Here is a 23,184-nt window from a genome sequence, read left to right as displayed (position 1 = left end):
ATCTGATCTTTACAGTTAAGATTACAGAACCAATTAACATGGTCCCTGTAATTGAGGTGGGCATTGTTTCTGACTATAGGATAGTGCATATTCACTGCAGAGAAAAAGCAATTCTGTTCATCTTTAGATAGCTAAAAAAATTTAAGACTTTATTAGTTAGACGCATTTTATTTGATGGGATAAAAAAGCAAAACGTGAGACTTCCATCAAGGCATTAGCACATTTACAAGGTTTTTCAAATTTGAGCTGTAATTTGGGCTACTTTGGAGGGTGGGACAATATTGTACAACAACAACAAAAAAAAAAACACTTTCTCCCACAGGGAAAAATCGAGTTTAGTTTTAAAAACTCATTACTAATAATTAATAACAAACTCTAACTAAACAATAACAGGTGTTCCACTAATCCTAAACAGAAACAGATGGAAGCACAAATGTTTTATAAATATTGGATACATGCAGAGCAATAAACTTGGCAGGAATTGTTTTATTCTGTAATTGTCAGTCAGTCAAAGTCTTATCACTTGCATTTTCTCTAAATTAATATGACCATATTAAATCTTGTTTTTCATTCCTTATTTCTGAAAATGTGAGCCATATTTAGCGATTTCTCACTTCATCTTATGTACTATCTCACCAAAATGATAGTATTATTAATTTAACTTCTGTATACTTATGAAGCTTATTTATATAATCTTTTATATGAAACAATGAGCAGACCATACATGTTTCCATTCTCCAACTTCTTCCATTTCCAGACAAGAAATAGTGCTTTACATATGCTTTAATTTCTTATAAATTACAGCAATGAACTTTCAAACTCATGAATGCAGGCAGATGAAATAAATTATGAAGGCAACTAGAAAGTCAATGAATGGTATTAAGAAATCTAATTCTATGGCACTTGGGAATTTTTTTTAAAGAGTTTGATTATTACACAGTGCTAGAGATTTGAACTCATGGCTATTTAGAGAATTTTTTACTTATGACTTTAGAAGGGCTCTTCTGTATGGCTAATAGTATGGGGACTCAGAACAGATCTCTCAAGGTATGCCACTTTGGCATGGGGATTATTTTGAGCTAAAGGCAATCAAGATCCTACAGGCTCAAGAGAAATTAGCACGCCCCCCGGCCCCCTTAAAGAAATACAAGTATTTAAATTGGGGATTTTCCCCAGAAAAAGTGTTATTACAGGAGATAATTTTTATCTAAGTGTCCTCATCTGTATGGCAGGATAATCACCTAATTACCTAAAACCTGATTTCTTTTTTTTGTATTGTCCTGTGAATTATCCTCTTGTACTTGAGAGCCCCAGACCTCTGCCCTATTCCACAGCTCAGGGTGGCAATATATATATACTCATTTTACCCTTCTGTCTGTGAACCTCTTTAGTATGTGAGCTCTCTGAGCCGTGTGTGTAGCTGGGGGTGACTCCTGTATTAATATGTATGTATATATGTATGTATCTGTGTAGCTGGGGGTAATTCCTGTCTGTAGAGGTGTGTGTGTGTGTGTGTGTGTATACCTGGGGGCGATTCCTGTAAATATGAAATTAAATTTGATTTTTCCCTGTTAATCTGTCTCATGTCAATATAATTTTTACAACCTGGAAGAGTAGAGGAAAGTTGTCTTCCTCCCAAACAGCTGGCTTAGTTAGTGAGATAAACTTTCCTCCATGGACTCTGCTCCCTCCAAGGCTGCTGCAGCTGAGGGATCCCAGGACACCAGATAATTGGTAAGTGTTTTTCGGTCTTTTTTCCTTAATAAAAAATTTAATTAGCTGGAGAAATTATTTGTAGAGCCAGTTCATTAGACTCAGTGACTGGAAAATCTGGCAGAGTACTCTTGGTTCCATCAATCCATTTTTTCTCCAGAGATGGTCGCTGTTTTTGTTGTTGTTGTTGTTGTTATCTGTCTCTTTTGTCCTATTCTGTCCTGAGAATTTGTTTGGCTTTATGACCTGTGAGAATAGTCTCTTCGGTATTTGCCATCTAGAAGGCTGATGTAACTATCTGCACTTGCTAAGTCAGTCAAACAGACTGGGATTTACAGCAGCTGTAACCAGTTGGTCCTAAGTGCAGATATCAACTGTGGCTTTGACTAGCATCTCTTTGTCCAGGCATGCCCAATGTCAGGGGAGTTTATCAGAAGGGTCCAAGTCTATAAGAAGCCTTTTTCATAACACCTTGTGAAAAGCTTTTTCATAGCACCTTTGTAGCTCTGTTAGTGCAGGCACTACATCATCCTTGCTGCTTGTGCAGCAAAGGTCTCTACTTTCTTAGACTATTTTGGGGAGTGAACTTTTTTGGGTCTTTCGAGGGCTGCATCTCTTTTCATTCTACTTTGGGGATACCTCTTGCACCTATGGTTAAGCCATAGAAAGTCTAATTGGTTTGAGTCACTATTAAGATCCTATTTCCCAATTATGGATCCTCTGAATTGGAAAAACTTCTAAATTGTTAAAGTTTTTAGAGAGCTGTCAAACATGTTTTATTGGTACCTATGGAAAGACCAAATTAAAAAGTGGATACAAAGCAATATAATGGCTAGCCTTAAGAACTCCCCTAATTATAAAAAAAAAGTTTAAAGAAGCAGTCTCAGATTTCCCTTATGGGTCTCACAGATGCTAATAAAAACATTAGGTTAATTAACAAGATAATGAAAAGAGGCTTGCGGGGAGAGTCAAGGGACTCTTCCCAACAAGGTGAAATTTTTTAAAGGGTTATTAAGAAGTAAGGTAAATAAAGCAAGTATTGAAAGAGATGGAACAAAGAGAACTCAGAAAGAAAGAGTCTCGGGACTCATCCCTGCAGAGTGGAATCTTTAGATGGTTATTAAAAAAGGGATTGAGGCAGGAGAGACAGGACTGGACCCAAGGACAGCCTCCTCATTTTGGAGAAGGCAGTTTCTGGATAAGAATAGAGAAAGCGGGGCACCAAGCACCAGATGGCAAGAAGTCATACATCTTAACAGTAACCACCTGGGGTCCGTGGGCAGACAAAGAAAAGCAGGAGCCTCCAGAATGGCAGGAAACCACATTTGGGGTGATAAGTGACCTGGAGGCAGACAAAGGTGGGGAAAGGCAGGAATCTCTAGCATCCCAATGTAACCTTTTGCTCATTATGCTCTCATTACAAAATTTATCCTTTCAGATAAGTTCCTATCATGCACTGATGCCAAGACACTCCTGACCAAGACTAAATAAAGATAAAAATCCCTCCCTCCCTCAGGAAGGTGGAGCTAGAATGAAAACCTGGGAATAAGACCACAAAATCCTCACTCCCCGGTGAGTATTCAGCCCCTTCATTTCTACCCTCCACATAACCAGCTAGGCAAAGCTCAGGGCAGCTACTCACCTTATAACTGTCTGCTCTCCCTTTGACAGCATTCTATCAAAGACATCCTCACTTTGCTTTTTTGACTTCCCTGTCATGTCTGAATTCTCTCTGTGTGAGATAAAGCCTACCCTCTGGAAACACCTTTGGTGAGAACAGGAGAACTTGGTTAAGCTTCCGCCTCCCTTGAGCTCCAGAGGTGCCGCCTGATTTCCGCCATTTTTCTCTTTTTTCTTATTGTCTGTGGCATTTTCAGACCTACTGCAGCAAGGAGTGGTATAGTTTTGAGCCATAAAAGCCACAGGACACTCACCACGAGAAATCTCCCGCAAGGATGTGTCATTCGTGAATAGAGAGAGGTCTGTCCACCGACCTCAAAGCAATTTCCACGGAGTTTCTGGCACAGGTAAAACAAAACACAAAACCAGAAAACCGCCCTCTCGGCCGCGGCTGCCCTTACAGGGGGTATTATTGCTCCACCCGTGCCTGACTATCCTCTCTGCCTCCCTACCTCACTCCGTTCTTGCCTCTGCGCCTGACTCAGCTGGGAATGGCGAAAAAGAAACCTGCCAGGCATTTTGCAGCCTCACCACTAGATCTTGCACTTTGTACTGTACCTGGCAGGTCAGGAAGTTTCCAGCCTGTCTCACTGGCATCTGGCGACGGGAACCACAGGAGCCTTGCCCTCTGGGTTTGCCTTATCCATCATCTGATTAACTGCCCTTATGTTCAACTGTGTGGAAACCTAAAGCGAGGCCTTACCTGCTGTAAGAGAATCCGCAGAGAGGCCCTGCCGCCTTCCCTTCACGAGCTGCCTCGGGCCACAGGCGGCCTAGGTATCCGGAAGGTGCAGAGCTCCGCACTGCGCGGTGGGGCCCATGATGGAGGGGCTGCAGCTAGGCAGCCATCATTTGCTGCCAACAGCGCGCCTCGTGGTGGTCCGCCCGCCCCCCTAACTGCCTGAACTTCCCTGCCACCAACACCCCCTCTCCCGCCCGCCCTTTGGGGTAAGGTGGCTTGGGCAGGGGTGGGTAGCGGAGAAGGCCATGCCCAGGGGATACAAGCCCCACTGGTAATCCATGCCCCCACTGCGCTTGCCTCCTCAGGGTCGATGGGCTGGGAGAGTCCTGGCAGGGCCCTCGGGACCTCTGTCATTTGTAAGTACAGATACAGTGCCTGGTGGGGGCGGGGGGGGGGGGTCCAGTGGCACTGCCCACAAAAAAGAAGGGAAAAGAGAAAGCTTTAAACCGCGTCCCTTAATGGCCAGTGCCTATTTTCAGAAACTTGTGGGAAGATCCCCTGGAGAAGGAAATGGCAACCCACTGCTGAATTCTTGCCTGGGAAATCCCATGGAGAGAGGAGCCTGGAGGGTCAAAGTCCACTGGGTCTCAAAGAGGCAGACAGGACTGAGCAACTAAGACTTTCAACACCCTTTTAGATAAAAGATGGCTCCCTAACTAAATAGGTCCTAGAACAGTGAGGGTGTCCATTCCAAGGGAACATACGCTGGAACAGAAGGATTCGTCATTGAACTTAGAATCTGTAGAGGAGCCTTCAGGATAGTTGCACAGATTCCAGGAAGAACACGGGCGCCAGGACGCTGGGGCTAGCAGGACTGCCATGGATTAACCCCCATATTGGCTAGGGTCGATTCACTAGATGGACAGGGAAGCCTGGAACCAGTCCTGTGTTAGGGAACCCCCATGGGACCCCTAAGGCTAAGGCTAGTGCTCCTCTGTTACAGGAGCACTCTCGCCTTGAACAAACTATGGGAAACACCTCCTCCATCCCCAAGGACTCACCTTTCATGTGCATTCTGGGTCACTGGGAAAAGTTTTCCCTAGACTCTTTAAAATGAAAAACACTCATTTTCGTTTGTAACACAGCCTTGCCCCGATATAAACTTAGAACCATGAGACCTGGCCAGAGAATGGAAGCCTCAACTATAACAGTATCCTACAGTTAGATATTTTTGCAGAAGGCAGGGAAACCAGACAGAAGTTCATTACATTGAGGCTTTCATGGCCCTTAGAGAGAACCTGTAGCTAGTCAAGTCCTGTGTTACGGAACCTTGCCAGCTGGGACCTATTCAGGCTTCACAAATGCTTTCTTTAGTGGCACGCCTGGAGGAGCACAAGCTCCAGACTGACGACTCAAGTCCCAACTCTTTTGCTATCTTCAGCCCCTCTCCCACCCAATAAACCTTTTTACCCTTCTGTCCCATGCAGTCAGGGCTTCTTTGTCCCCTCCAGGAAGTAGCAGGTGGGCCTCAGGGAATTACCAGAGTCCACATCCATCCGAAGGGTCCTTCTTGTTATGCACGTCATCATAGCTCAGCTTACAAACATTCACTATCTGACACTATGAATGCCATTGCTAAAGGTACTGAGTCATTTGACTGTTGGATCTGTGCCCACAACCACACCTCCCCAGAGGACCTAAGTCTTTCAGGAGTCCCTGCCTCCTTGAGGAATCTGATGGAATTAACAGAAATGTATGCTGGGTTCTCATTTACCACCCTAATTTTCCTTAATCACAGGTAAGTGACAGACACCAACCAGACTGCTCATATCCAATATGTGGGGAATATCACTATCTGATGGAAGAATCTAGTCACTGAAATAAAGAAAACTGAAACTCACAATAGAAGCATAATAACAAGACAAGGCCAGAATAGAGAATAGATAATATTCTAGACTATTCTAACTATTATTATGCTTCTGTTGTGAGTTTCAGTTTTGAGAAAGCAAGGGAATTACAGAAAAACATCTACTTCTGCTTCATTGACTATGCTAAAGCCTTTGACTCCGGGGACAGCAACAAACTGTGGGAAATTCTTAAAGAGATGCACATACCAGACCAGTTTACCTATTTCCTGAGAAATCCATATGCAGGTAAAGAAACAGCAGTTAGAGCTGGACATGGAAAAACTGACTGGTCCCAACTGGGAAAGGAGTATGACATGGCTGTATATTGACTGTGTGCTTATTTAATTTATATCCAGAATACATCATGTGAAATGCCAGACTGGATGAATCACAAGGAATCAAGATTGCTGGGAGAAATGACAGGTTATATTTGAGAAATAGCATCTCAGATATACAGATGATACCACTCTAACAGCAGAAAAATGAAGAGAAATGAAAGAGCCTCCTGATGAAGGTGAAAGAGGAGAGTGAAGAAGCTGGCTTAAAACTCAACTTTCAGAAAACCTAAGATCATGACATCTGGTCCCATCACTTCATGGCAAAAAGAAGGGGAAAAAGTAGAAGCAGTGACAGATTTTATTTTCTTGGGCTCCAAGATCACTGAGGACAGTGACTGCAGTCATGAAATTAAAAGATGCTTGCTCCTTGGAAGGAAAGCTATGACAAACCTACACTGTATTAAAAAGCAGAGATGTCACTTTGCAGACAAGGGTCTGTATAGTCAAAGCCACTGTTTTTCCAGTAGTCATGTATGTATATGAGAGTTGGATTATAAAGAAGGTTGAGAACCAAAGAATTAATGCTTTTAAATTGTGGTGCTGGTGAAGACTCTTGAGAGTCCCTTGGACAGCAAAGAGATCAAACCATTTAATCCTAAAGGAAATCAACACTTAATATTCATTGGAAGGACTGATGCTGAAGCTGAAGCTCCAATACTTTGGCCACATGATGCAAAGAGTTGACTCACTGGAAAAGACTCTGATGCTGGGAAAGACTGAAGGCAAAAGGGTGGCAGAAGATGAGATGGTTAGATAACATCATCAACTCAATGGACATGAATATGAGCAAACTCTGAGAAATAGCAGAGGACAGATGAGTCTGGCATACTGTTGTCCATGGGATCACAAAGAGTTGGATGTGGCTTAGTGACTGAACAACAATAAAATAGTTAATATAACTAATAACTATACTCAAATATAGTCCCATTTCTCCCTATTAATAGCTGCTGTATTGAAACCTGAGGTGCTTCAGAAACCCCATGGCTTCAGAAAATTCCAATTTCAAATGATGAGGCAGGAATTTCAACCTATCCTACCTGAAGCTGAGAACTATCCACATACACTGCACAAGGTTGCTGCCTCCTGCTGTTCCCCACTTTCCACCTCCAGTACTGTAAACATCACCAATACCCCTATCTCTGACAGATACCAAGGAGATCTGCACCCAAAGGTAGAGACAATGCCCACACTCAGCTTCAAGCAGTTGCAGGAGATGGACTATTGACCCTTTGCTCATTAAAAGATTTTAAGGGTCCACAATCCTTGAAGGTGGAATGTTAGAGCAGGCAGAAAGCTAGATACAAACAGAATGGGGTATATGGGCCAAAGGGCAGGAAACCACACATCTCATGAACAGCACAGCTGCTCAACTTATACTGTCAGTTCTCTCTTTGAGTATAATATCCCTTAGATAAATCCTCACTTTGCTTTCTTGACCTCCCTGTCTCATCTCTGAATTCTTTCTGCAATCAAACAAGAACCAACTTTCCAGTAACATTCGTGTAGTCATTAGGCAAAAAGGCAAAGCCACTGAGGAATGGCATCAGCAACAAAACATAAATTAGACTTTGATTAAACTTTGTGATATCTAAATAAGGAACCCTAATCATAAAACCCACAGAGCATGACCAAGCATGCTCAATAAAAATGTCCAGGCTTCATATGACCACTATACAACATTCCAGGTACAGTACCTAACTGGTAAGGGAAAACTTAAGGGAAAATAGCTCCCAGCATGAGTGTGTGGTGGCTTCAGGAGTCCAGTGCACAAGAACCAAAGCTGATATAAGTAAATAAGATAATCACCTGGCTTTCACTTTCTCATCAATGAATGTGTGCTGTGCTTAATCGCTCAGTTGTGTCCGATGCTTTGTGACTCCATGGACTGTAGCCTGCCAGGCTCCTCTATCCATGGGGATTCTCCAGACAAGAATATTGGAGTGGGTTGCCATGCCCTCTTCCAGGGGATCTTCCCAACTTGGGGATTGAACCTAGGTCTTCCACATTGCAGGCGGATTCCTTACCATCTGAGCCACCAGGGAAGCCCCGTCAATGAATAGTCTGCACCTAAGAGAAAAAACTCATGACTGTTCAAAGGTTAAGATGAAATAAAAAGGGTAACCAGAAAACCTGAGGGGCACTCCTCACTTGCAAGCACACCCACATCCTTTTCTGAGTGCATACTTTAGCTTCTTAATAAACAGTTTTCTTGTTTCTCTTTATGCCTTTCTCTCTGTGTGTTTTCCTTTGCATTCCTTGTCCAAAATTCTTTTTGGACAGGTAAAACAATATCCTGAACCTTTAATAAAGCCATCCAGCATCAGGATGAATAAAACAAACATTGATATGTTTACCATAAAGATTTTCACATAACTACCAAAGGCTGGGTGGGCTTAAATGTCCCCCCTTTCATCCAGCAACGTTAAAGAAATCCAGACAGGTTTATCTGTTTATCCCAGTTTGGAGAAATTTAAAAAGCTGAAAGGCAGAGATTACTGTGAGAAATCTGATCAACAATCACTAGAGGCAACCAGCCAGCTAATCAAATTAAAGATTGACATAGGAACCAGGATTCCTTGGCTTAACCCCTCACTGGGGGCCCAACGCCTTCTACAGAAAAATGACTCAAATGGTCTGGGGATAGAAAATAGAAGTTTGCAGGAAAATAGAAGTTTCCCTTGATATGGGAACGCCATGAACTGATACCAATATCCACTGGTAGAGCCTCTGATTCAGGCTATAATTAGATTGAAAGAATACAGAAATGTAAGAGTTGATAAGATTTTTAAAATATGAATGTTTAAACAAGCTTTATGTAAAGAAGTAGTGGCAACATTACCTGAATGTTTTATGGGAATAGATATTATGTCTGGCTGGGACAACTTCCCCTACCCAATACTGTAAAACTAAAATTTATTCATGAAATCCTAATGGAGGCTATAATTAGTAACATAAGAGTTAATGGAATTAAGATAAAAATGTATAAGAGAACTGATAAATCTGAACAGGCTTTATAAACCATTATTGTATCTCTTTTTCCTGACTGTATTTTGGGGATGGACATTGTATCTCACTGGAGAATGTTTCCTTTAACTAGTTTTATAAAACAGAAAGCACATAAATCTGCCCTTCAAGCAATATTAATTTGACATGCCAACAAAACTGCCTGAGCAGAACATATAAATATTTTTATTTAAAACAGAGTTAGAAGTCTCCCTGACATAAAGAAGCAAATTGAGGATGATGTCATTCGATGGTTGATCAGCGTTTGATCTTACAAATCTTTGCAAAATTGGAAATTCAGTTCTAGAGGAAGTTCACATTCCACCCATTTCTTTTCATAGATCTCCTAACCTCCCCTGCAAAAGTCTTGTAATCTCCGTAGGAACTTGTATCTAGACCATCTCCAAATCTTAATACTCAGTTGTTTACAAAATAGAATGGGCTTTTAAAATATGAATTGCTATATAAGCACCCTTGCCCCAAATTATTGTTCAAAAAATTTTTTTAATGAAAATCATAAGGTCTCTTTTTTATGTCTATCTATACATATGTACATTACAGACATGGTATTTTTCTACTTCTGAGTGGTACTACTAAAATTAATTATAAAAGAGTTCAATTAAACTGGATTAAAAACAAGCATAGCAAAAACCAGCACAACACTGTAAAGCAATTATTTTCTAATTAAAAATAAAAATTAAAACAAACAAGCACTATACAAATTAAGTATGTTTTCAACAGTAGAAACTAACTCAAATGGTTTTCAGGTTCACAGGAGCTACTATAATTTTTAGTAGATAAAAGTTTAAGTTTGTAATTTAATACAGACATGTCTTTAGAGTTATCAGCATTAAGTACTATATTATACATTTGTTATACTATTATACTAAATGTCAGAAAAACAACAACAAAAACAATGTAAGATGATTGGTCTATATGATCAGTCACTGTTCTTACTGTACTTATATACATAATTGGGCCAAATTTATTGAAACGACTTATTTTGCAAAGAGATTAGTCTTAATTTGGCTATATTTGATAGATATGAGAATGACTTTACAGAGAAAAATTATGTTTCAGTAATATACTTTTGTGGGTATTAGATTCTACTACTGTCCATTGTCTTTTGAGGTTTTGTTTTCTATCTATAAACTTGACTCCTCCTGAATTGTTGCAGTTTTCACCAATATTTGGCAACAATTCTCCAAACTAAGTTTTCCAACTTTTCTTGCACTTTTGACTTGAAATCATTGAGAAGGAAAATGATTTTCCAAAGACATACACACTAAAGTTGGACAACTTGATATAAACTTCAGAGACTGGAGCCAATTATACAGAGTGAAGCAAGCCAGAAAGAAAAACACCAATACAGTATACTAACACATATATATGGAATTTAGAAAGATGGTAACGATAACCCTGTATGTAAGACAGCAAAAGAGACACAGATGTATAGAACAGTCTTTTGGACTCTGTGGGAGAGGGAGAGGGTAGGATGATTTGGGAGAATGGCATTGAAACATGTATAATATCATATAAGAAACAAATCATCAGTCTAGATTCGATGCAGGATACAGGATGCTTGGGGCTGGTGCACGGGGATGACCCAGAGGGATGGTACGGGGAGGGAGGTGGGAGAGGGGTTCAGGATTGGTAACACGTGTATACCCATGGCAGATTCATGTTGGTATATGGCAGAACCAATACAGTACTGTAAAGTAAAATTAAAAAAAAAAAAAAAAACTTCAGAGAAATCATCATAATAGCTCATATACAGATAATTTTCATGCCTGTTGCTAGGGCCAAGCAGAAAGATCACTAGATACGTTCAAACTGAAAACCTGTAAAATCCATCAGATTGTCACTGCCTGTCCCTGCTCCCTCTTAAAATGCTTCAAGTTGGACATCCAGAAACTTTCTCAACTGGAGTTGGAGTTCAGAAACTGGGTCTACAGTGTACTTCAGTTACTAACCATTATTTTTCTTTTGTTTCCATATAAATGTCTCTTATTAAATATTTGACTGTTTGCACCATAGGCCTAACTTTGGGAGCCCACCTGTATCAGTGCCTCATGGAAAGGGATACAACTTTAACCGAGATGACCTATTTTCAATACTAAGAGACTGGTTCAGAGAGATACAGCAATCTACCAACTCAGATTCTGAACGGGGAAACCTCCTGGGGAAGTTCCAAAGAAGGGAGACCTGGGGATTCAGAACAGACCTCTTCAAGATGTGCCACTTGGACTTGTGGGTTATCGTGAGCAAGGACAACAGAGATCCTGCAACCTCAAGAGAAACTACTTCCCCTCCTGTAACTACCTACAAGGAATTAAACTGGAAGGCTTTCACAGGAAAAAGAAAAAGTTATTACCAACATTTTATCTAGGTGGCCCCATCTGTATGTCAGGGCAAACATCGAACTGTCCAATATCTACTCTTTTTTATACTGTCTTGTGAATTACTCTCCTGTCCTTCAGAGCCTTGGGTGCCGATTTCATTTCTTAGTTCAAGATAGCAATATATACTCCATTGTATTCATAAACAGACTTCCTATGTTTATGAAATTAAATTTGATTTTCTCCTTTTGAGCTCTCTCATGTCAATTCAATTGTTACAGCAGCTAGAAGAGCCTAGGAAGGTAAAGGAAAGTTTCCTTCCTCCACAACAACAACAAAATTCTCCTTGACTCATGAGGAGATGGTTTTACTGCTCCTTCTGATCTTAACACATTGATGAATTTTCAGAAAGACACAAATGGCATTGTGATTACAAAACTGTTAACATCTCTCACAGACTGGATACCCCACAGTTATCTGCTTCTTGTGATTTTTAAAGAAATTGTATTTTATAATCAATTAGTAGCTCCTACGAATAATTTAAATGGAATAAAGAACACATTTTCTTCAGATGACGGTATTTAAAAACTCACACTCACCAAAGTGTAGATTCATTTTGTGTGTAAGTAAATAGCTAACTGATATCTTCAAGATTTGGTCTCTTAAAAAAGCAAAGTATAGTAAAGTATAAGTATCTTAAACTATCACAGCTGAATAAAATGGGCAACAGTCTGCTACTTAAAGATTGAGTTAATGGTGTATACAGAGACTTGTCAATGTTGATACCTTCCCTTTATGTGGAATGCTTGGCCAGACAGGCTGCGGTGAAATAAATGTATTATAGAAACAAGTCCTTTGTTGTGCATCTATTAGATGTTCTATCAACAACTTTGTAAGTTTGTTACATAATCCCAGTTTTAAATATATGATCCCTGAAGATGAAGTTCAATGATTTGCTGAAGGTCCAATGTTAAAAGGAATGGAGTCAAGAATGATATCTCTACTTGTGTCCAAAGCTCTCTTTTCACTATATTAGGCTACCTTCCTCAATATTTCCATCTAATTTTATTATGATACTATCACATATGTTAACACTACTCATTTTTACAAAATGAGTAATTGTATTTTCCAGTATTTTTCTCCTTATTTCAGTTTCTAACCCAATAAGAAAGTGAAAAAAAGGATAAGAAAATAAAAGAGGAAGTGAAGGAGGAAATTAACTTGAATAAGGTACTAAAATTAACTGTTTTCCTGAGAGCTTAATTCTCATGATCTTCTAATTTTCAATAAACAATCAGCCTCAATTATTCTAATGTAAATTAGTTCCTTCCTTAACAATGCCATCTTCCTAGAAATGTTTCCCCAAACATGAACATAGTACTGTCAGTTTTTAAATCTGAAAAGACAGAATACAAGCAATTAAGTTACCAATTCTTAATTAAAATGTTAGTAAAGAATCCCTTGGGGCTTCTCAGTGGTAAAGAATCCGCCTGCCAATGCAGGAGCTGGGGGTTCAATTCCTGGGTTGGGAAGATCCCCTGGAGAAGAGCATAGCTACCTACTCCAGTATTCTTGCCTGGAGAATCCCAGGCACAGAGGAGCCTGGTGGCCTATAGTCCATGGGATAGCAAAGAGTCTGACAGAACTGAGCGACTAATACTTTAATACCATTGTAGGATTTACTATGGGGCTTCCCTGGTGGCTCAGTGATGAAGAATCCTTCTGCAGTGTAGAAGATGTGGGCTCGATCCTTGGGTCAGGAAGATCCCTTGGATAAAGAAATGGCAACCCACTCCAATATTCTTATCTGGAAAATTCTATGGACCGAGGAACCAGGCTACAGTCTCAGTTCAGTTCAGTCGCTCAGTGTCCGACTCTTTGTGACCCCATGAATTGCAGCATGCCAGGCCTCCCTGTCCATCACCAACTCCTGGAGTTCACTCAGACTCACGTCCATCAAGTCAGTGATGCCATCCAGCCATCTCTTCTTCTGTCGTCCCCTTCTCCTTCTGCCCCTAATCCCTCCCAGCATCAGAGTCTTTTCCAGTGAGTCAACTCTTTGCATGAGGTGGCCAAAGTACTGGAGTTTCAGCCTCAGCATCAGTCCTTCCAAAGAACACCCAGGGCTGATCTCCTTCAGAATGGACTGGTTGGATCTCCTTGCAGTCCAAGGGACTCAAGAGTCTTCTCCAACACCACAGTTCAAAAGAATCAATTCTTTGGTGCTCAGCCTTCTTCACAGTCCAACTCTCACATCCATACATGACCACTGGAAAAACCATAGCCTTGACTAGACGGACCTTTGTTGTTAAAGTAATGTCTCTGCTTTTTAATACGCTATCTAGGTTGGTCATAACTTTCCTTCCAAGGAGTAAGCGTCTTTTAAATTCATGGCTGCAGTCACCATCTGCAGTGATTTTGGAGCCCCCCAAAATAAAGTATGACACTGCTTCCACTGTTTCCCCATCTATTTCCCATGAAGTGGTGGGACCAGATGCCATGATCTTAGTTTTCTGAATGTTGAGCTTTAAGTCTACAAGGTCACAAAAGAGTCAGACACAACGTAGTAACTAACCAACAACAACAAAGAATTCCTTTGTATACTCTGGGCAACATTTAAAGACAGGAGAGATGATAGGTACATTCCTTTAGGTAAAAAGACTTCCCCATTGCTGACTATTAACTCCAAGGTTGACTGTCTCCATCAGTAGTAGTTCTCTGGAGTGGTTAACTAAGGTCATTCACAAGTGAGAAAATAAAAAAGTTTTGAAAAAAAGATTTAATATTTGAAATATAATGGATTTTAAGATTTATTCTGTTCACGTCTAAAAAAAAGAATGCTTTCATTGTCACAGGTCTTTTATTCTAAGTTTACTGAGGCTAAGATGATTCAACCCTTCACTTGAAGATATTATTGAAGATATTAGCATTTTTTGTACATAAAGATATTAGCACTTTTTTTGCTTTCAACTGACTTGATTTGCAATAGGCCATGCAGTCATAGCAAGTAAAATTAAAGGCCCTAATGCCAGTTATTACTTCTGATTTGTATTGGTTTACTCTAAATCTACGCATGCATTATGCAATAAAAAAATTAAAATAACAGTTTAGTACATATAAAACAAACAATCTTGAAAGCAAAGAGTGTTAAAACAGACAGATACAAGGATTATTTGTAATACCTGGTTTTAAGTCCCCATGGACAAATATGTCAATCATATATCGACAGAATGCATACTGATCTGACAAAAGTAGAAAGAAAAAAAACAATGAAAAAAATGTCATCAATACCTTTCTTTTTCCCCAGGGAGAAATGCCTTAACAAAACAAAGCAGCATAATTCTATTTTAGTTACTACAATATTTTATGTGAAGGAATAATTTGCACATATATGAACACAAAGAAATAATAATAAACATGTTTTCATTTATTCCATACAAAAAGAATACCCTTAAAAATTGAAACAGACTAGTTCATAGTGATATTATAGTGGTTGTTTTTAAAAATCAAAACCTTTTTCATCAAATTTATTATGAGTCATCTTATTTAAGCAATTTTTCTCATTGTTTGTATATATACTTCCAAATAATGAAACAGAAGTTTCACAAGAAACTTGGAATGTTTTATCAAATACTCACTCCCAACCCTTCACCTGATTGTCTAAATGAAGCTGCAGAATGTTTCTTGAAAAGGAAGCATGAGGGTTAACCCCGTTGCATCTGTCATTTTTTCTACATAGAGATTCTTTTCAATTAGAAGAGTAAATTCAAGAGAACAAACTTAACAGCACCAAATAGCACCATTTTTAAGGTAACTGATTGGCTAATCTTTATTAGAGGATCATCTTATAATCTTGATTAGTTTATCAGCCCTGGGAAAAGTCAAAAGCAGATTTGAGCTTTTAGGGCAGACTTTGTCAAAAAGAATTTCAGAAGTTCTTTTTTGTTTCCTTCTAAATTAAAGACATTGCACAGAACTTTAAATTTTCACATAACTTTAGATTCTGCTGAAGTCATTCCAATCCAAATTTCAGTTGATGAATCACTGCCTAAGCTTTACTGTATCTTCTTTAAAGCTTGCAGATTATTAAATGAATCTTGTTCAAAATGATTTACATTTTAATGTTTTTAAATAGGCATCTTATTAATTCAATAAGTCCAAAGGCAGCTTTAGTACCAAGAGAGTTTATTAAATTTATACAACATGACATACCCTTAGGTGCTTTAAATTACGTATTGATATATCAGACCTATGAAATAATGAAACATTACTATATAAATACCCCACAAAAGGATTTTTGTAAAACTCATTGTTTTTAGAGTTTTACAGTATTTTTAGAGTAATCCATTTTATTATGAGACTTTGCTAGGTATTTGGAAAAAAAAATAAATGCACCTACTGCAGAAGATGCAAAAATATAATTCTTTTCATTAGTACCTAAATGAGTAGGCCAAAACTCATAAAGTTTCAAAAATTTGCATGGATTTTGACTGTTGAAATCAATCAACAATCACCAGTGAGGTGGGTAGTGGGAGGGAGCTAGCTCTCAGATCAGTCCAAGAGTCTATTTGTTCTTGGATGTACTGACAGTAATAACAGGGGATTCTCATCCCAGGACCAGGTAATCCTATGATACAGCAGAGAAGATTAAGGTAGAGGGTATTTTCCCTGTTTTGGGTATAACCCTTTTCTTTCGTGAAATTGTAGAGTGAGCCATTTGACTCTAAGATGAAAAGTTCATTTCCCTTAAATTGCAAGCTTGAGGTTGGGGAGTGAGGATTTCCTAAAATTGGCAGGCTTTTCTCTTTCAGCAGTTAATGTGACTGATCATTTTAGATGTGTCCTTTTACATCTCAAGAAGTGGTTCTCAAAGGGCAATTTAAGTACAAAAAGATGAGGACTTTGTTAAAATGCAGATTTCTTGGCACAGTCAGGCCAAGGAAAAAACCCCCAAACCAAAAATCCTACAATTCAATAGGATATGGACCCTAGGAATACGCATTTTTAATAAACTTCCCACAGGAATCAGATTAGACCACACTTTTGGAATAACTAATTTAAAATCACTCAAAACTTCTTTTTTGACAATCATTTCTAGTGTCTCTAAAGCCCTCAGCAACAACAATGGAGAAAGTATGTATCTTGGAAATTTAGAATGCAGGGACTTCTTGCAATTTGAAGGGTTTGGACACCCCCCAAATGAAATATGGTGCTCGGCCACCAAGCTATGATAGGTTGTTTTGTATACATATCAGGTGGATTAGTTTATTGAATTAACTAAAATCTTCATGCTTCAGAGAGTCTTCTTTAACTGAATGCTGACAGTGCAATGAAACTATATGTCATATTATTACCTAAGTAAAATGTTTGTATTTCTTATGCCACTATTTTCTGGATCCAAAAGTCATTTATTTAATTAATGTACCAGTAGTCTTGCATGCTTCCAATTTGAAAAAGAAAATCCCTTATGAACTCAAGAAGGTCACTTTTTTTAATCTAGAAAATTATTTTGGTTATACCACATAGGAGGTTTCTATTATATTTAACTGATGCTGTGATGTTGCATTTTAATGGCACCAGCATATCAATAAGATGAAAGTATTTTTACAATATTTAAAGTTAAGAATTTTTTTTGGCCACACTTTGTGGCATGCAGGGTTTTAGTGCCCCCACTAGGAAAAGAACCTGTGCCCCTGCAATGGAAGCATGAAGTCCTAGTCACTGGACCACCAGGGAATTCCCAAAGTTAAGTCATTTTAAATATTTTAAATTAAGATGCTCCTTTCCACCTGTCCTGTGTGTTGACCTTAACAGCGTGTAAGAATTCTAGACAGGTATATGTTGGGCAGTCCCCAGTGTGTTTGCTTCACCTAAGGATAAAGCAAAACCAGGCCATCCTGAATTTGGAAACTTCATTTTATAGAAATGCTTCTTTAAATCCAACTCAAATGTTAAAAGAGGTCATTTTTTTTTCCAAAGAAAATCTGAACTGTTCCACCATTCTTTCATTGTTATGTGACAGTAATTCACATAAGGTAATTCTATATCTCCTCACACTTCTTAGTTTTATTTTCTCCAAATGAACATCTTTCTAGGAATACCACATGCTGTCCATCTCTCCCCTTCCTGATCCTCAGGGAGCAGTGATAGATGTCATTCAGCTGCTGCCTTGTTGGTTGTTCCCTGTGGAGTAGCAGCTGAGAGAAAATGCATTCAGGGTGCAGAATGTTAACCGAAAAGAAATTTTAGAAAACCTCTAATGAGAGTGGGGCATATGTGGTCTGGCGCTCCACAGCAGATTCGCATTAGCTACAATTTCTCTGCCTGCCATGAATAGTTGTTTAAAAAAGTAAGAAGAAGGAAGAAAAGAAAGAGAGAGCATAGCAGTGGGGAGGTTTGATTTTTCCTTCCCCACAAATTTGCCATATTCTATGAGAAAATCAGAGAGCAATGCTTGATCACACTGACCCTTCTTATCCTACTTTTTTAAACAGATTGGTCCATAAAAAACAGATTATGTAGTGCATAAGAGTGTTTTAAGTTTAGAATAGGCACGTACATATATATATATATATAAATCTTATTCCTGATGCTTTAGAAAAATATAGTGTTTATATATACAGTGTTAAAAATAACCATGTATGAATATATATGCATGTATACTATATAATTAAATAATTTGCTACACATAAAAATATGTGTCCAGTGAATAAAAGACCTACAGAACCTATTTATTTAAAAAGCACTATTAGAGACCTATATTCAAGAATAAATCAAATTCATTAGGTCTAACTCAAGCTAAGCAAATAAATAATCCTTTGCCTAAATGAGAAATAACTATTTTACTAAATCAAAATCAATACAAGTCTCAAAATAAAAGCCACTTCACAAGTAGATAATTTAGAAAGCACTATGTCTTTATCATGGTTGAGTTAAAACTATAATGCAATTATTTTAAAAACAAATGCTCTTAAATCATAACTTAATTTCTTAAATGATATATTTATATATCTGATAAGCTTTTACAGGTAAAGTTTCCATTATTTACCTAATAATACATTTATCTAATTGAGATGGCAGCTCTTCTCAATAGAGAGCCTGAATTTAGCAAAGGCATTTGTTTAGCTGATAAAATCACATTTGTGCTTTTATTTCTAAGTCTTAAGTGATAGTTGAACATCCTTTTAATAGATAAATAGTTCTTTTATGTGAAAATAAAATTCGTAGATTGAAAATGGAAAGGTAATATAATGCTATCTTCAGTAATTCTGGTTACTGATAGGAATAAAATATAATATATGTGACCCAGAAAATAGATATCATTTGGAAATATTTTAGTGATGAATCCCCATCAATAGAAAATGTACCCTAAATAAGTAAGATACTAAAAATGAACATTGAAAAGTATATTGATATTCTTAGTTGCTAGATGAGTATTTTGGAACTCCCATATATAAATGGAATGAATTTTTACATGCTGTATTTATGGGCAAAAAATAAAAATATGCTTGGTACATTTAATCTGGTTTCATGTGATTCTTTTGTTTTTGTGATTATTTTCTTTTTGAAAAGACAATCTACAATGCAAAATATTTTAGGATCTTTAAGATAATTTTAAATAAGTATATTAGTGAAACAGAAGATTAATTTTCCTGTCTATCACAATAAGATAGTCCATTCAAAATATTTTTTCTTTATTTACTATATTTCTCTACCCAAAATATTGCATAAAACACATACAGTTTTGCTAGAAATGATAATTAATTCTTAAATTGATTCAAGGCAAGATAATCATCTTTAAAACTGAAGAAAGGCTTTGGGCTTCAAAGATTTAATTTCACTCATGTCTCCTGCATTGTAGGTGGGTCCTTTACCAGCTGAGCCACAAGGGAAGCCCAAGAATACTGGAGTGGGTAGCCTAGCCTATCCCTTCTCCAGCAAATCTTCCTGACCCAGGAATTGAACCGGGGTCTCCTGCATTGCAGGCAGATTCTTTATCAACTGAGCTATCAGGGAAGCCTCTTTAAATATTACTTTGAAATAAAATTACTTAAATACAAAAATTGGTTATTTACTAAAAAAAAAACACACACAAATTAAAACTTATCCTTTTTTTCCTTTTCAAAATATATTTTCCAAAAATATAACTTTTCCTTCATATAAACAAACATTTCCAAATATTACTTTTGCAATTCAGGGAAAAAAGTGATTCAAAGATAAAATATGAGAGTGGATTACAAAGACAAATACCATATAATTTCACCTTTATGTATGGTTCTCAAATTCCATATCTTGTACCTTATAGTAGGAAAACTTATTTTCAGTTTCATTGTCCAAATAGCTTTCTCAGTAATGACATTTTTAACTTTTTAAATGCAAATCTTATAGAAACAAGTCCTTAACTTTAGCCCTCAACTAAAATTATTAAAACTATCAGAATAAGGAAAACATTTTAATGTTTAAAAAACATTGATAGGAATAGTCTGCACAGAGAAGATCCCACCATCTGGGTGGGGAAGCTCAAGACTGTGTACCAACTTGCAACCAGGGTTGGATTTAGGCAAGGAAAGATTCATCAAAGGCTGGGGATGTTTGACAATAAGGTCCTCAGCCAACCTCTTAAAACTCTACCCTTTTATGTTTACAAACACCTTTCTTTAAAGAATGTCAAGTTTACATTCTACCTTCATTTAATTGCTCTATTTCTGTGAAGTATGGATGTAAGTTTGACATCAGCCTTACTGAAAAGCAGCACTATATGTAAGATAGAAAGTTTTCTAAGGTCATAAATTTAGTCATTGTACAAAATGGATTTAATAATTCAATGTATCTTCTGAATTATGTGCTCTTGCAGAGCTACAGGAATGTATGGATACTTTTTCTGATACTTATTCTATATGATTTGAAGATATATCTTTTAATAAAATTGCTGTCATTTTCCTGGATGGTTGTTCTTTAAAGAGTACACAAAGGACAAAGAGTATGTGTCCTTTAAATAATTTCAGATATTAACTCAAATTCTCTTTTAAAAATGCTTCAACATGCATCTTTAGATATGTGAACACAGTTTAGCATTTCTATAAACAAATTTTAATTCCCAAATTATTGTATTTCCTTTCAGGTATATTCATTTATACACATCTTTTACTCCTTTCTGAAGTCTGATCTTCATCTTTTTCAGGTTTTAATTTCACTGCATCTGTTTCTTGCCCAACATTCTCTTAGAACCTCTGGCCGCCTCCTCTGAATGTTTACCTTTCTGTTCATGCTTGGACACGGCTGCAGCATCTTTCTCGTCCTTTTTAGGTTTGGGTGATGTTTTCTGTACTTCTTTTACTTTAGCAGCTGTTTGCTTCACCTTCTCCTGTTTCACACCTTTCACTTCCTTCTTAATCTTTTCTTCAATCTTTTCTTTAGTCTTAGCTTTCTTCTCTTCTGTATGGAATTAAATAAAAGTTTAATTATATAAATAAAAAATATTTATATACATATTTTTAAACCAATACAGCATTTTATCTTCCATTAGTTATTAAGAACAATTTTAAAAGAAAGAGAAAAGAAAAACAAATTAAAAAACTGTGTCACTGACATAAATTGTGATTATTATTTGACTTTCATACAGCATATGAAGTGGCACGTTAGAGTACTAAAAAATTGTTAACTTGAAAGTTGGACATTTTCTTAATTTGTATACAAAAACGTTATTTTTTAGGTAGCCAGGAACTAAGAATATCAAAAAGGAGGCATTTGGATTCTGCGGGGCAGTTTTCACATGCTCAGTGAAAACCCATGTCTGTACCAAAAAGCCCAGTGAAAGAGACCTTTTAAATGGATATGATCATTTTGTTCTACAAATGAAATATCTTCAAAGTCATTCAAGAAACTAAATTTTCAACACAATAGTTTTTAAAGATGACTATTGTGAATGCAAATGTAAAATGATTTGTATTGGTAATGAATATTAGAAACAAAAGAATAAAATCCATTAAAAGATAACTCAAGAGACATTCAGTCTTTAATGGTTTGACTTTAAAGTAATGGAAAGAGAGTAGAAATTAAGATGTCAGCTCCTGCTTATCCTGTGTCAAAAATAATAATTCAATTGTCTTTTAAAGCCTTTGTGTGTGTGCTAAGTCGCTTCAGTTGTGTCCGACTCTGTGTGACGCTATGGACTGTCGCCCACCAGGCTCCTCTGCCCATGGGATTCTCTAGGCAAGAATACTGGAGTGAGTTGCCATTTCCTCCTCCAGGGATCATCCCAACCCTGTGATCAAACCTACATGTCTTATGTCTCCTGCATTGGCAGGCAGGTTCTCCTAGTAAACAGAAAGGGCTATATAATTAGAATATATATGAATTTTGATTTATATTCTATATATTCATATTCTTAATTTTATATTAGTACATGTATTTGGAGGAAGAGGACTGGGAATGTGAACAAATGAGTCTGTGAATGTTTCAATTTTGTTTTTTTTTAAAGCAACAATAGTATAGTACATTTGTGTAAAGTGTTTATAATAGATGCTGCATATAGGACATGTACTCTATGGGATCACACATAATCCTTGACTTCATAGTAAGTCTACTATAGTGCTGGACTCTGTCATTTGCCTAGGTAATAGGTAGACTTTATTGTCATTCATGTTGAAGAATTTGATGAAAATATTATAATCAAGTTTCTTGACTTTGTACTGCTAAGTCACTTCAGTCGTGTCCGACTCTGTTCGACCCATAGACGGCAGCCCACTAGGCTCCTCTGTCCCTGGCATTCTCCAGGCAAGAACTCTGGAGTGGGTTGCCATTTCCTTCTCCAATGCATGAAAGTGAAAAGTGAAAGTGAAGATGCTCAGTCGTGCCTGACTCTTAGCGACCCCATGGACTGCAGCCTACTAGGCTCCTCCATCCATGGGATTTTCCAGGCAAGAGTACTGGAGTGGGTTGCCATTGCCTTCTCCTTTGACTCTGTACAACTTGAGACTAAGACAATATAATATTATGAAGTCCTGCAAGGAGAAGAATAAACATGATAATGCTCATGAAACCAAAATAATCCATGGTTCTACATTTAATTGAATGGGCTACCACCTCCCAAAATTTCCTCAGAACTTTGCAGGGAGATATTGATGTTGTGTTAGTAGTAGAGGGATATTTCTATGGTCAAATAAATTGGGAAACATTAAGCTAAACTGCTTTCTTTTCTATGGAATTTCTCAGAGCTAATGTGTATTAAAGAGTCTTCAAGCAGGTAGATTATGCTATCCACTGTTTCCCAAAGCTACTGACCATAAAACTCTCATAAAAGAATCACCCAACCTTCCAACATCTCTGTGGCTTTTGTGACTAAAACCAACTGGGGATTTTCTTCTATTCCCTTTAAACCTCAAAGTCTCCTTTACTGCTTTCTGCTGCTTCCTACAGCAGACACATACAATGTTATGACTGAAACCAACACCTCTGTCCAGATGACATTCAGTCAACATTGTTTCAGGACCCCACACAAAAATATTTATTAGTTTCTGCCT

General features: G+C 37.6%; 1 protein-coding gene across 33 annotated transcripts in view; it reads right to left on the bottom strand.

The window, feature by feature from the left end:
• Positions 1 to 23,184, bottom strand: part of TRDN (triadin) — a 407,610-nt gene that overhangs the window by 253,420 nt on the left and 131,006 nt on the right. For all 33 annotated transcript variants that reach the window (XR_001918516.1, XR_001918517.1, XR_001918515.1 and 30 more), the window contains exons 8-9: positions 20,918 to 21,097; positions 14,845 to 14,904 (exon numbers count right to left, since the gene is read on the bottom strand). Coding sequence is in view for 28 of the 33 variants with exons in the window: in XM_018052961.1 (XP_017908450.1) it covers positions 14,845 to 14,904; positions 20,918 to 21,097 (240 nt within the window). In the remaining 5 variants the exon portion in view is untranslated. The remainder of the gene's footprint in view (positions 1 to 14,844; positions 14,905 to 20,917; positions 21,098 to 23,184) is intronic.

This window comes from Capra hircus, chromosome 9, assembly GCF_001704415.2.
Source record: "Capra hircus breed San Clemente chromosome 9, ASM170441v1, whole genome shotgun sequence".
Lineage (NCBI taxonomy): Eukaryota > Metazoa > Chordata > Mammalia > Artiodactyla > Bovidae > Capra > Capra hircus.
The sequence above is the reverse complement of the archived record's forward strand: the minus strand, read 5'-3'. Positions and strand labels throughout refer to the sequence as shown.